This window comes from Bison bison, unplaced genomic scaffold, assembly GCF_000754665.1.
Source record: "Bison bison bison isolate TAMUID 2011002044 unplaced genomic scaffold, Bison_UMD1.0 scf7180017864482, whole genome shotgun sequence".
NCBI lineage: Eukaryota > Metazoa > Chordata > Mammalia > Artiodactyla > Bovidae > Bison > Bison bison.
Window position 1 is genome coordinate 10,739 of NW_011495042.1, and position 10,375 is coordinate 21,113.

The following is a 10,375-nucleotide window of genomic DNA, read 5'->3' on the forward strand; positions in this document are numbered from 1 at the left end:
TTATATGCAGAGTACATCATGAGAAACTCTGGGCTGGAAGAAGCAGAAGCTGGAATCAAGATTGCCGGGAGAAATATCAATAACCTCAGATATGCAGATGACACCACCCTTATGGCAGAAAGTGAAGAGGAACTCAAAAGCCTCTTGATGAAAGTGAAAGTGGAGAGTGAATAAGTTGGCTTAAAGCTCAACATTCAGAAAATGAAGATCATGGCATCCGGTCCCATCACTTCATGGGAAATAGATGGGGAAACAGTGGAAACAGTGGATGACTTTATTTTGGGGGGCTCCAAAATCACTGCAGATGGTGACTGCAGCCATGAAATTAAAAGACGCTTACTCCTTGGAAGGAAAGTTATGACCAATCTAGATAGCATATTCAAAAGCAGAGACAGTACTTTGCCAACAAAGGTCTGTCTAGTCAAGGCTATGGTTTTTCCCGTGGTCAGGTATGGATGTGAGAGGTGGACTGTGAAGAAGGCTGAGTGCCGAAGAATTGATGCTTTTGAACTGCGGTGTTGGAGAAGACTCTTGAGAGTCCCTTGGACTGCAAGGAGATCCAACCAGTCCATTCTGAAGGAGATCAGCCCTGGGATTTCTTTGGAAGGAATGATGCTAAAGCTGAAACTCCCCAGTACTTTGGCCACCTCATGTGAAGAGTTGACTCATTGGAAAAGACCCTGATGCTGGGAGGGATTGGGGGCAGGAGGAGAAGGGGACGACAGAGGATGAGATGGCTGGATGGCATCACTGACTCGATGGACGTGAGTCTGGGTGAACTCGGGAGTTGGTGATGGACAGGGAGGCCTGGCATGCTGCGATTCATGGGGTCACAAAGAGTCGGACACGACTGAGTGACTGAACTAACTGACTGATGGAATTTAGAAAGATGGTAACAATGACCCTATATGCGAGACAGTGAAAGAGACACAGATGTAAAGAACAGACTTTTGGACTCTGTGGGAGAAGGCAAGGGTGGGTTGATTTGAGAGAATAGCATTGAAACATGTGTATTATCATATGTGAAATAGATCGCCAGTCCAGGTTCGATGCGTGAGAAGGGTGCTCAGGGCTGGTGCACTGGGATGACCCTGAGGGATGGGATGGGAAGCGAGGTGGGAGGGAGGTTCAGGATGGGGAACACCTGTATACCCATGGCTGATTCATGTCAATGTATGGCAAAAACCACCACAATATTGTAAAGTAATTGGCCTCCAATAAAAATAAATAAATAAAGAAAAACAAACAGCCTTTCCAGTGGCTCTTCCCAAGTTTTGACATCTAGTGTGTGCTTTGGAAAATAAAGACATTGCTACTCAGTTTCATCAACAACGGTGGACTCCAGTTACGTGTTCTGGTACCAAATCTCTTCCCTGCAGCTCTCGTTGTCTCAGCAGCACAGACAGGACCAGGCGGCACGGAGCTTGGGAGGCATCAACACACTGGCAGGAACGTCCACCGTTTTGAGGCTACCAGGAGTTTGACGAGCAGCTAAAAAAAATTCCTGACCATTTTACAGTTGGCTCTGGCAAGCCTGTATCACTGACACAGACAAAACAGAGCCCTGAGTTGCCCTGTAGGGTTTCCTCTCACAGTGAGAAGCGATGTAGAGTGACGCATGAACTTTCCTGAAATCAGCCCCGCCTACTCACCAAGAGGAAGCAAACCTGACAGGTAACAAAGCATACCCTCTGTGAGATCCTGCCCTCTGTACCTCTGAGAGAAAGGAATCTGTGTCTTGACCCAGAAACAGACCTAAGACAAGTGTTAGCAGAAGTAGTTTGTTTGGGAGGCAATTCCAGAAAGGTCCAGCAGGGATGTAGAGACGGGAGACAGGGCAGGACCTGAGTCCGAAGAGTACGTTCAATGAAGAGGTCACTGAAGTGCACAGAACCTCAGACAGAGGTGTGATATGTCTGGGAGTGGGCTACCGCAAGGACTAAGGAAGAGGAGGTGTTTTTCCATCAAGTCCGCTCAATGGTTAGTTGAAGCTGCTCCCTGGATTCAAACTCCCCAGTGCTTCCAGTCTGCCCCAGGGCAAAGGTCAGCTCGAGAGTGGGGAGTGAGCAGGACACAAAGAGTGTCTGAAACACACAGGCAAGTAGACATGTGACCTGTTTGTCATTCTGTGCCTCTCACCCTCATGCAGAGCTCTTCACCCCAGTGAGCAGGATGTGTCTATTTAATGGTGCAAATTTTTATACCGTGTGATCCTTAAGCACAAACCCACTGCTGAAATCTGGGACCAGGTAAGGAAACACAGATGTGTCTCAGTGCCATAGGAAAAGGCAAAAGGAGTGGGCTTTTCCAGAATTAAATTTGTCAAGAGCAGGTGGGACATTCTGGACATTGAACTTTCCAGCTCAGCCCTGAGACTGAACTGTGACTCTGTGAGTGTTTAACAAGGTGAGAAGCCTGGCCCCTCATGGACTGTCAGCTCCATGAGAGCTGGAGCAGCATTCCCACCAGCACTCCACACACAGCAGGTCTCCGTACATCCTACTGGGTGTTAGAGGAGGTGTTAGAGGGTGGGTGAAGGGCTCGAGAGGAACCCGAGGGTGGAGACGCCGTCCTGGAGCTCCTGGGGCTGCTGCCTCCCTTGTGCCCTCCTGGAAGGAACAGGGGCCTCATGCTTCTCTGTGTTCACAGGAGTGATCTCACACACACACAGATACACACATGTGCATAGACACACACGCATACACAGACACACACACACACACACACACACAAAGGAGGCCTCTCAGGCTTAAGGACTCGGTCTCAGTAAGTGTTAAGAGGTGAGAAAATTGAAATTGAAGGTGGGGGAAAGTTGTCTTCACCAGAATTTATTTTTCACCGTCCAAAAGTCTAAGCCAAATAAATCAGACCCTTAGGACCCTTCTGTGGACTCAGGATTCATCAAAATTCTTTAATGGGTGTGATGTCAACCAATTCTTCACTGTTTTCCGGGAAACCTTGGAATGGGAGATGTCAGCAGGAATGGATATGGGCTCGGCGCTGGTCTTGGCCGTAGTGCTAACCTTGATGTTGGCGTTCCCAATGATTTTCACAATGGCCTTGGAATTGGCCTTGGCCCAGGCCGTGGGAATGGCAGTGGCCTTGGAATTGGCCTTGGCCCAGGCCGTGGGAATGGCAGTGGCCTTGGAATTGGCCTTGGCCCAGGCCGTGGGAATGGCAATGGCCTTGGCCTTGGCCTTGGCAAACGTGGTGGCCGGGGACGAATTCTCCTGACACTCTGAAGCTGTAAACCATGACAAAACAGATTTGTTGTGGGACTGGGCAAGGGTCAAGACAAGATCCCTCACTTCACACCTGAACAGCCCTCTAACTGGGACACCACGAGTGTTGGGCCCTGTTCACCCTCTGGCTGTTATCGTTGAAGCATATGATTGAACCCCTATATACAGAGACCTAGGGAGAAACAGGTCCACAGACAACATAGGGCTTCCAAGGTTCACAAGCCCATCCTAGCGAAGCTGGATTAGAGCAGCAGATTAGAGATCATTACTGAGTCGATTCCTCTCAACTTCAGCCCAGTCAGAATCCCCTGTAGGACTTGTGAAAATAGAAATGGCTGGACTCCACCCCAGAGTCGGATTCAGGAGCTCTCAGATCTGAGAATCTGTCTCATGTCAGTTCCGGGGTGGGGACCGCATTACAGAAACACTGCTCTAAGGGATGCAGAGCCAGGGCTGGAGACCTGGGACTGGGGAAGGAGGGGTCCAGGTAGAAGGGCCTTTCTCTACCCTGGATGAGGCAGCGGGTCAGCAGTCCAAAGCATGCTCCACACTCTACCCCCTAGAACCCTCCAAAACCAGAAGGGGCCACTCACCTCATTACAGTTTAAGTCAAATAGGTCATCGGACTGGTCCAGGGTGATTGTCCCCACACACTGTTTCACCAGCTGGAAGGAAAGTTCAAGGTCAAACTGGAACCCCCAGGCCATAACTTTCCAGGCTAACCCTACTTCACACCCCAGGGGCTGGAAATCTTCCCTGAAGGCCCCTGCTCAGCTCCCTGAGAGGCATTGATCCCAGCCCTCAGCTTCCAGACCCCAGGCTCACCCCATTCTCCTTGAAGTCACACTGCTCCGGGGGCTGCGGGCTCGTCCTGGGGCACACAGTCTCCTTCACTGTGAAGCTTGCAGGCTTTCGAGCTCCCTGGTCCTCTACCTAGTCAACGATCAAAGTGGGGAGACTGAGCTCAGGCTCATGTTTCCTTCTCTGATCTGTCTCCTTGCCCCCCACCCGGATGGCAGCCTCTCCAGCCCCCTGTGTGTCCTGCCCTGGGCTTGGTGCCGGCAGCACAGGGGAGGGGACAGAGCCCATGCCCAGCCTCACGGGCACACAGAAAGCAGGAGCGGCCCTCACAGCAGCGCTGATGGCAGCGCCTCCCCTCAGAGGGGCTGTGGGAGGTCAGGGCCGCCTGCAGGGAGAGCACTTGTCACTGGAGCCTCCAGGCTGACAGAGCTCCCCCTGGCAGAGAGACATCAAGGTTCAGGTGGGACATTAGCAGGGAAGTCACTCACAGAGCCTGTGACCCCTCCATCCCTGGAGTTCCCAGAAGTTCAGGGAGCCAGGTGTGCAGGGCCCCTGTTCCCACAGCAGAGATGCTAAGGCAGGAAGCCTGATGCTGGGAGAGCCCCAGATCTGGGAAGGTCTCCTGGAAGAGGTGGGAGCCCACCTAGAGGGAAAAGTGCCTTCCTGACAGGAGGTACAGCCTGAGTGAAAGGAGTGACAGTGTGGCCAAAGCAGGCAGGAGAAGGGCCTGTCCCCGGCCCCCTCCACAACTCACGTCCTTGGGAGGTGGGTCTAGCTCCAGGAGGCGGTAGAGATTAGCTTCTGAGGACCGCTCATTGATGCGATCCACAGCACGAAGCACGGCCTCCCTGTAGCTGAGGGCCTGGGCGCTGGCCGAGGGCAGCACTAGTCCCAGCAGCAGCAGCCACAGCGACCAGCGCCCCAGAGAGAGGCTGGCCCTCTGGGTCTCCATGGTCCCCAGTCTGCCTCCTTCCACCTGAGAAATGCTTCTTTTATGCTCAACCTGGGCCTGATGCAAAGGTTCAACAAGGAACCTTCCCCATCCCTGCCCTCTTCCTAGGGTGTGAGCTGGTCTTGCCACAGTCCTTGCTGTTGCCTCATTGGTTTTCTGGGCAGTGGGCAGGGAGGCCCCTGTGCAAGGTGAAGAAATGGTTTCTCCAGCTCTCTTAATACCTCGGCCTCTCTGGGGCACATGGAAAGTGTCACAGTAAGGCTTGCTCAGGTGGGTTGTGCCCTCCAAGAGGGAAGGAGTACACAGTGTCTACAAGCCCTCTGACCTCCCTCCACTCCTGCCCAGCTCCTGCCCCCATCTCCTTTCGTCTCAGTGAAGCCACAAGCCCCAGAGGTCAACTTCTTTGTGTTCCAGGCTCTTCCCTAACTACTGTCCACCCTCACACCATCATCTAGGGCTCCTGCCAGCCACTGATGTGGCCACTGACCAGCTGCCTTGAGGCAGGGGCACCACGGTCTGGATATTGATCCTCATCATTGTCCACACCTGAGCCCTGTGGTTCTCAGGTGTCAGGGTGCCCCATCCACCCCAACCACAAGCCACTCAGAGCCTCCTGCTCTCCTCCCATCTCTGCACCTGATGCCTCTGTTTGACCTGTCTTCCAACTTGAGAAGCCTTCCCTGACCTCAACCACACAAGGAAACTTCTCTTGGCTCGCAGAGACTTGAGGACATCCCTTCTGATTTGACCTCAGTGACTCCCTGCTCACTGCTCTGATTGGACACCGAGGGGGAAGCGGGGCCCACTGGGAAGACAAGAGAGCACAGCTGGGAGAAAGAATGTGCCCAAGGGACAGAGGAGTCCTGAGACCATGAAGCCCATTTGAATCCATCACCAGCAGGGAAGCACCATGTGCCCATGAGGCCCGTGGTGGCTCGTGGACTCAGTTGCCCTGTGGGACCCTTGAGGGCTTGGCCAGCCCGCCTTGGAAGGTGGCAGCCTGGATGGACGGTGCTGGTTGCCCACTCAGTCTTGGAGAAGGAAAGAGAGTTGGGCTTTGTGAAACCTGGTTACACAGCCCAGATATTGCCCCAGAGGCACCTTGGTCAAGCTGTATCCTTTTCCTAAGTAAAAGGAGGAAAGGGAGATGATTGCAATAGAAAATAGCGAGCAATACACATGCTTACAGGGTGACTGGTAATCCTGACACCCACCCTATGCTTTCCTGCCTCTGCGCCCTTGCCTTTGCTCAGACTTCAGACTGAAGTCCCCTTGTCCATCCTCTCTGGATGCAGTGTCGTGTCCTCTGCCAGGTTCAGGCTGTGCCTCCAGGATCCTGCTTTAGTCCTGTGATGCCAAGTGTGAGCCTTCCATGCCTCCAGGATCCTGCTTTAGTCCTCACAGCCTGTCAGAACAGAGCTCTTCTCAGGAAAGACACCACGCCCTTGTCCCCAGACAGGTTGCCCCCAAGTCCACATCCGGTCTTTAGGAAATCCACATACACTTTTCACCCCAAACAAACTCAGGTAGGAGTCCTGATCCTGCATCACCCCCTCCTTTTCTCTTCCAGCTACCCTTCTGGTCCCTGAGAGTCTGGGGCAATCGGAACAGAAACCCTGTTCTAAACAGGGCCCCAGATCTCTGGGAACACCCACCAGCTCTCTGTGTAGATCAGTTGTCAAGGAAAATGAGACCCCACAGGCAAATCTTTCAATCAAGGACAACGCCCCTCACTAGGAAATGGCAGACCCAGTGGGGGACCCAATCCCTCCACTGACCCAGCACGCTGTGCACCTCTCGGCAACCAGTGGAGGGCAATTTGGTCCTCCCTCCTGCCCTCTGCAAGAAACAGGGAAGGACAGTTGAGCATCAGGACCCTCTCTCTGCTCAAGGTCTACTTCCTCCTTCCCACTGACCACTTCAGGTGAAGCAAAGAGATGGGGAGGCTAAGTCCTCCTGGAAACTCCTCAGCTAGGCTGGGGTTTCCCAGGCACAGGGTTTGATGAAGCAGATCAGCTGGCAGGAGAGCAGCACCATCCCACCCCCAGGTACTGGGGGGAGGCGGGGGACATAAAACCAACAGAGGCTGCACCAGCCACACCATAGCCAGAGTACTTGGAGGGCATCGAGGTGACTGCTCAGAGTCAGCCTTGAGCCCAGTGATTCCAAGGGCCTCAGCTGAGCCAAGCTCGGGCTCCAAATCTCACCACCACCAAGCACAGCAAACATCCTATCAGCTCCTCTCCGCTGGATCTGGGACCGTGTGGCAAGGTGACCTGGGCCCAGGTGGGGGCTGAGCGGGAAGGTGCCTGAGCTTTGCGGAAGAGAACCAAGCTCAGGGCCAGCCCCAGGCAGTGAACAGACTGTGGGGCATGGGTACCATTCCTGTGAGTAGGTTTTTACTGGGGACACGGGTGTAGAGAGGGCAGCTGGGGCCCAGGCCAGACCTGTCAGCAGAGAGACTGAGGGGATGTTCTCTCCCCAGACAGGACCCTGGATGCCTTGGATACATCAGAAAAGCAAATTCTCTTTCATTCTTCCACCAGGACAAAGACTAGCAAACCCTTAGGATCTCAGGGTTAGCCTCCTGGAGACCACGACCTTCCAGCAGGAAGTGAGCTGAGCCCATCCAGACATGAACTTCTAGGAGGATGGAGGAAGACAGGGCCCTTCACAAGAAACCCACACACTCCTTCCCGGGTGCCTCTGTGTTCCCTTCCCACTGACTGGCTTGTCCTAGTGGACGTCTTCCATCTGTCCATGAGTGCCCTGGGAAGGTAGAAACACTTCCAGCAGCTCCTCCGAGCTTTTGCCATCTACTACAGATGGTAACTGAAGCCATGAAATTAAAAGACGCTTATTCCTTGGAAGGAGAGTTATGTCCAACCAAGATAGCATATTCAAAAGCAGAGACATCACTTTGCCAACAAAGGTCCGTCTAGTCAAGGCTATGGTTTTTCCTGTGGTCATGTATGGATGTGAGAGTTGGACTGTGAAGAAGGCTGAGTGCCAAAGAATTGATGCTTTTGAACTGTGGTGTTGGAGAAGACTCTTGAGAGTCCCTTGGCCTGCAAGGAGATCCAACCAGTCCATTCTGAAGGAGATCAGCCCTGGGATTTCTTTGGAAGGAATGATGCTGATGCTGAAACTCCAGTATTTTGGCCACCTCATGGGAAGAGTTGACTCATTGGAAAAGACTCTGATGCTGGGAGGGACTGGGGGCAGGAGGAGAAGGGGACGACAGAGGATGAGATGGCTGGATGGCATCACTGACTCAATGGACGTGAGTCTGAGTGAACTCTGGGAGTTGGTGATGGACAGGGAGGTCTGGTGTGCTGTGATTCATGGGGTCGCAAAGAGTCGGACGTGACTGAGCGACTGAACAGAAATGAACTGATGCACTGAAAGACAGGAGGGACCAACTCCTGGGGAGAATGAGGGACTGGAAATCAGAATGCAATCTCTTCTGATTCTATTTCTCATTATCCACCTTTCTCCTGATCCCAGGTTCAACCTCAACAGATCCAGGTGGCACTTGCTTTTCTGATTTCCAAAAAACAATTTGGAAGCCAGCAAAAATTAAACCAGAAAAAAAGAAAGAAAAAGAAAGGACTTCCCTAGTGATACAATGGTAAAGAATCCTTCCATCAAAGCAGGAGACACAGGTTTGATCCCTGGTCCAGGGAGATCCCACATGCGATGGGACAACTAAGCCTGTGGCCCCAACTCCTGATCCTGTTTTCTAGAGCCCACGACCCAAAACTACTGAGCCCACGTGCTGCAACTAGTGGAGCCTGCATGCCTAGAGCCGGTGCTCTGCGACACGATAAGCCACCGCAATGAGGAGTCTGCATACCACAACCAGAGTTTAGCCCCCAATCGTTGCAACTAGACAGAGCTGTAGGCCTTCACTGCAAAGCGGTAAGAGACCTGGCACAGACAAAATAAATAAATAAATAGTTAAATTTTTTTAAATGAAAGAAAGAGAAAAAACAGAACAATTTGGGAGAATGGCATTGAAACATGTATAATATCATATATGAAACGAGTTGCCAGTCCAGGTTCGATGCAGGATACAGGATGCTTGGGGCTGGTGCACTGGGATGACCCAGAGGGATGGTATGAGGAGGGAGGTGGGAAGGGGGTTCAGGATGGGGAACACATGTACACCCATGGCAGATTCATGTTGATATATGGCAAAACCAATACAATATTGTAAAGTAATTAGTGAAGTGAAAGTGAAGTCACTCAATCGTGTCCGACTCTTTGCGACCCCATGGACTGTAGCCTACCATGCTCCTCCATCCGTGGGATTCTCCAGGCAAGAATACTGGAGTGGGTTGCCATTTCCTTCTCCAGGAGATCTTCCCAACCTAGGGATCGAACCCGGGTCTCCCTCATTGCAAGCAGATGCTTTACCATCTGAGCCACGAGGGAAGCTCATAAGTAATTAGCCTCCAATTAAAATAAATAAATTTATATTAAAAAAAAAAAAAACAGAACAAAGTAATTTGGAGATTTTAAAAGCACTTTTCAGACCGCTCACCACAAGCAAAGAACCACTGTTCATGCCTCCAACAGCAAACTGCCCCCCGAGGGGGAACCTCTTTTCAGATACTGACCTTGATTAAAAACATCACACAAGGGAGAAGCTGGGGGCAGGAGGGATTGTGGACTGGATGGGGATGGAGACTGGGAGGACTGATGAGTGGCAGGGATGGGGTGGGCTAGAACTGTGTTTGGTGAGAGCCATGCTGTGTTGGTGTGAAACCCAAGCTCTGCAGTGGGCACAGAACAGATCCCCCGACTGTCCCTGAAGCTGCTGAAGCAGGGGGCTCCCTCCACAGCTCCTTGCCACCATGGTCACCTGTTTGCCCATGGGTGAGCTCATCGAAGTGAGCTTTCCTCCAGTGGCACCAGTTTCCTTCCAGGGAGTGAGGTGCCTGGGGTCCATCCTTTCACCAGTGCAACAGCCCTAACATGAATCTCTGGGACGGTCACGAGGAGAACGCTGTGAGGGGAGAGTGGGGCCCATTGTGTCCTGCCCCCCGACTGGCCTCCCACAGCCATGTTGTCTATGGAACCTGGAGACCTGAGTCCAAGAAAGGGACCTGTGTGTGTGGTCCTTCAGGGCACAAAGGGCTCCTGTGAATCCGCCTCCTCTAAGCTCACAGCACTCTTTTGTAAAAAATATAATTAATACTGCTGTGTGTCATATATGGGCTTCCCAGGTGGCTCAGTAGTAAAGAATCCACCTGACAAGCAGAAGATTCAGGTTTGATCCCTGGGTCAGGAAGATCCCCTGGAGGAGGAAATGGCAACCCACTCCAGTATCCCTACCTGGAGAATCCCATGGACAGAGGAACCTTGTGGACTACAG

The 10,375-nt window shown here is 52.4% G+C and overlaps 1 protein-coding gene across 1 annotated transcript; it reads right to left on the bottom strand.

Annotated features, from left to right (window-relative positions):
- Window positions 1-2,812: 2,812 nt before the first annotated feature.
- LOC105004670 (cathelicidin-3) lies at window positions 2,813-5,033 on the bottom strand. The gene is made up of 4 exons (XM_010862336.1): window positions 4,798-5,033; window positions 4,068-4,175; window positions 3,836-3,907; window positions 2,813-3,244 (listed from the first exon to the last, which is right to left on the bottom strand). The coding sequence occupies exons 1-4, from the start codon at window positions 4,993-4,995 to the stop codon at window positions 3,050-3,052; spliced, it is 573 nt and encodes a 190-aa protein (XP_010860638.1). The 5' UTR covers window positions 4,996-5,033; the 3' UTR covers window positions 2,813-3,049.
- Between the last annotated feature and the right edge of the window lie 5,342 nt (window positions 5,034-10,375).

Bases quoted from the DNA above. Each gene is read 5' to 3' on its own strand.
- LOC105004670 (XM_010862336.1), bottom strand. From the start codon at position 4,995: ATGGAGACCCAGAGGGCCAGCCTCTCTCTGGGGCGCTGGTCGCTGTGG. The intron at 4,176-4,797 runs GTGAGTTGTGGA...ATCGTTGACTAG, and splicing joins TAGACCCACCTCCCAAGGAC to GTAGAGGACCAGGGAGCTCG. The intron at 3,245-3,835 runs GTGAGTGGCCCC...CATGGTTTACAG, and splicing joins TTGACTTAAACTGTAATGAG to CTTCAGAGTGTCAGGAGAAT.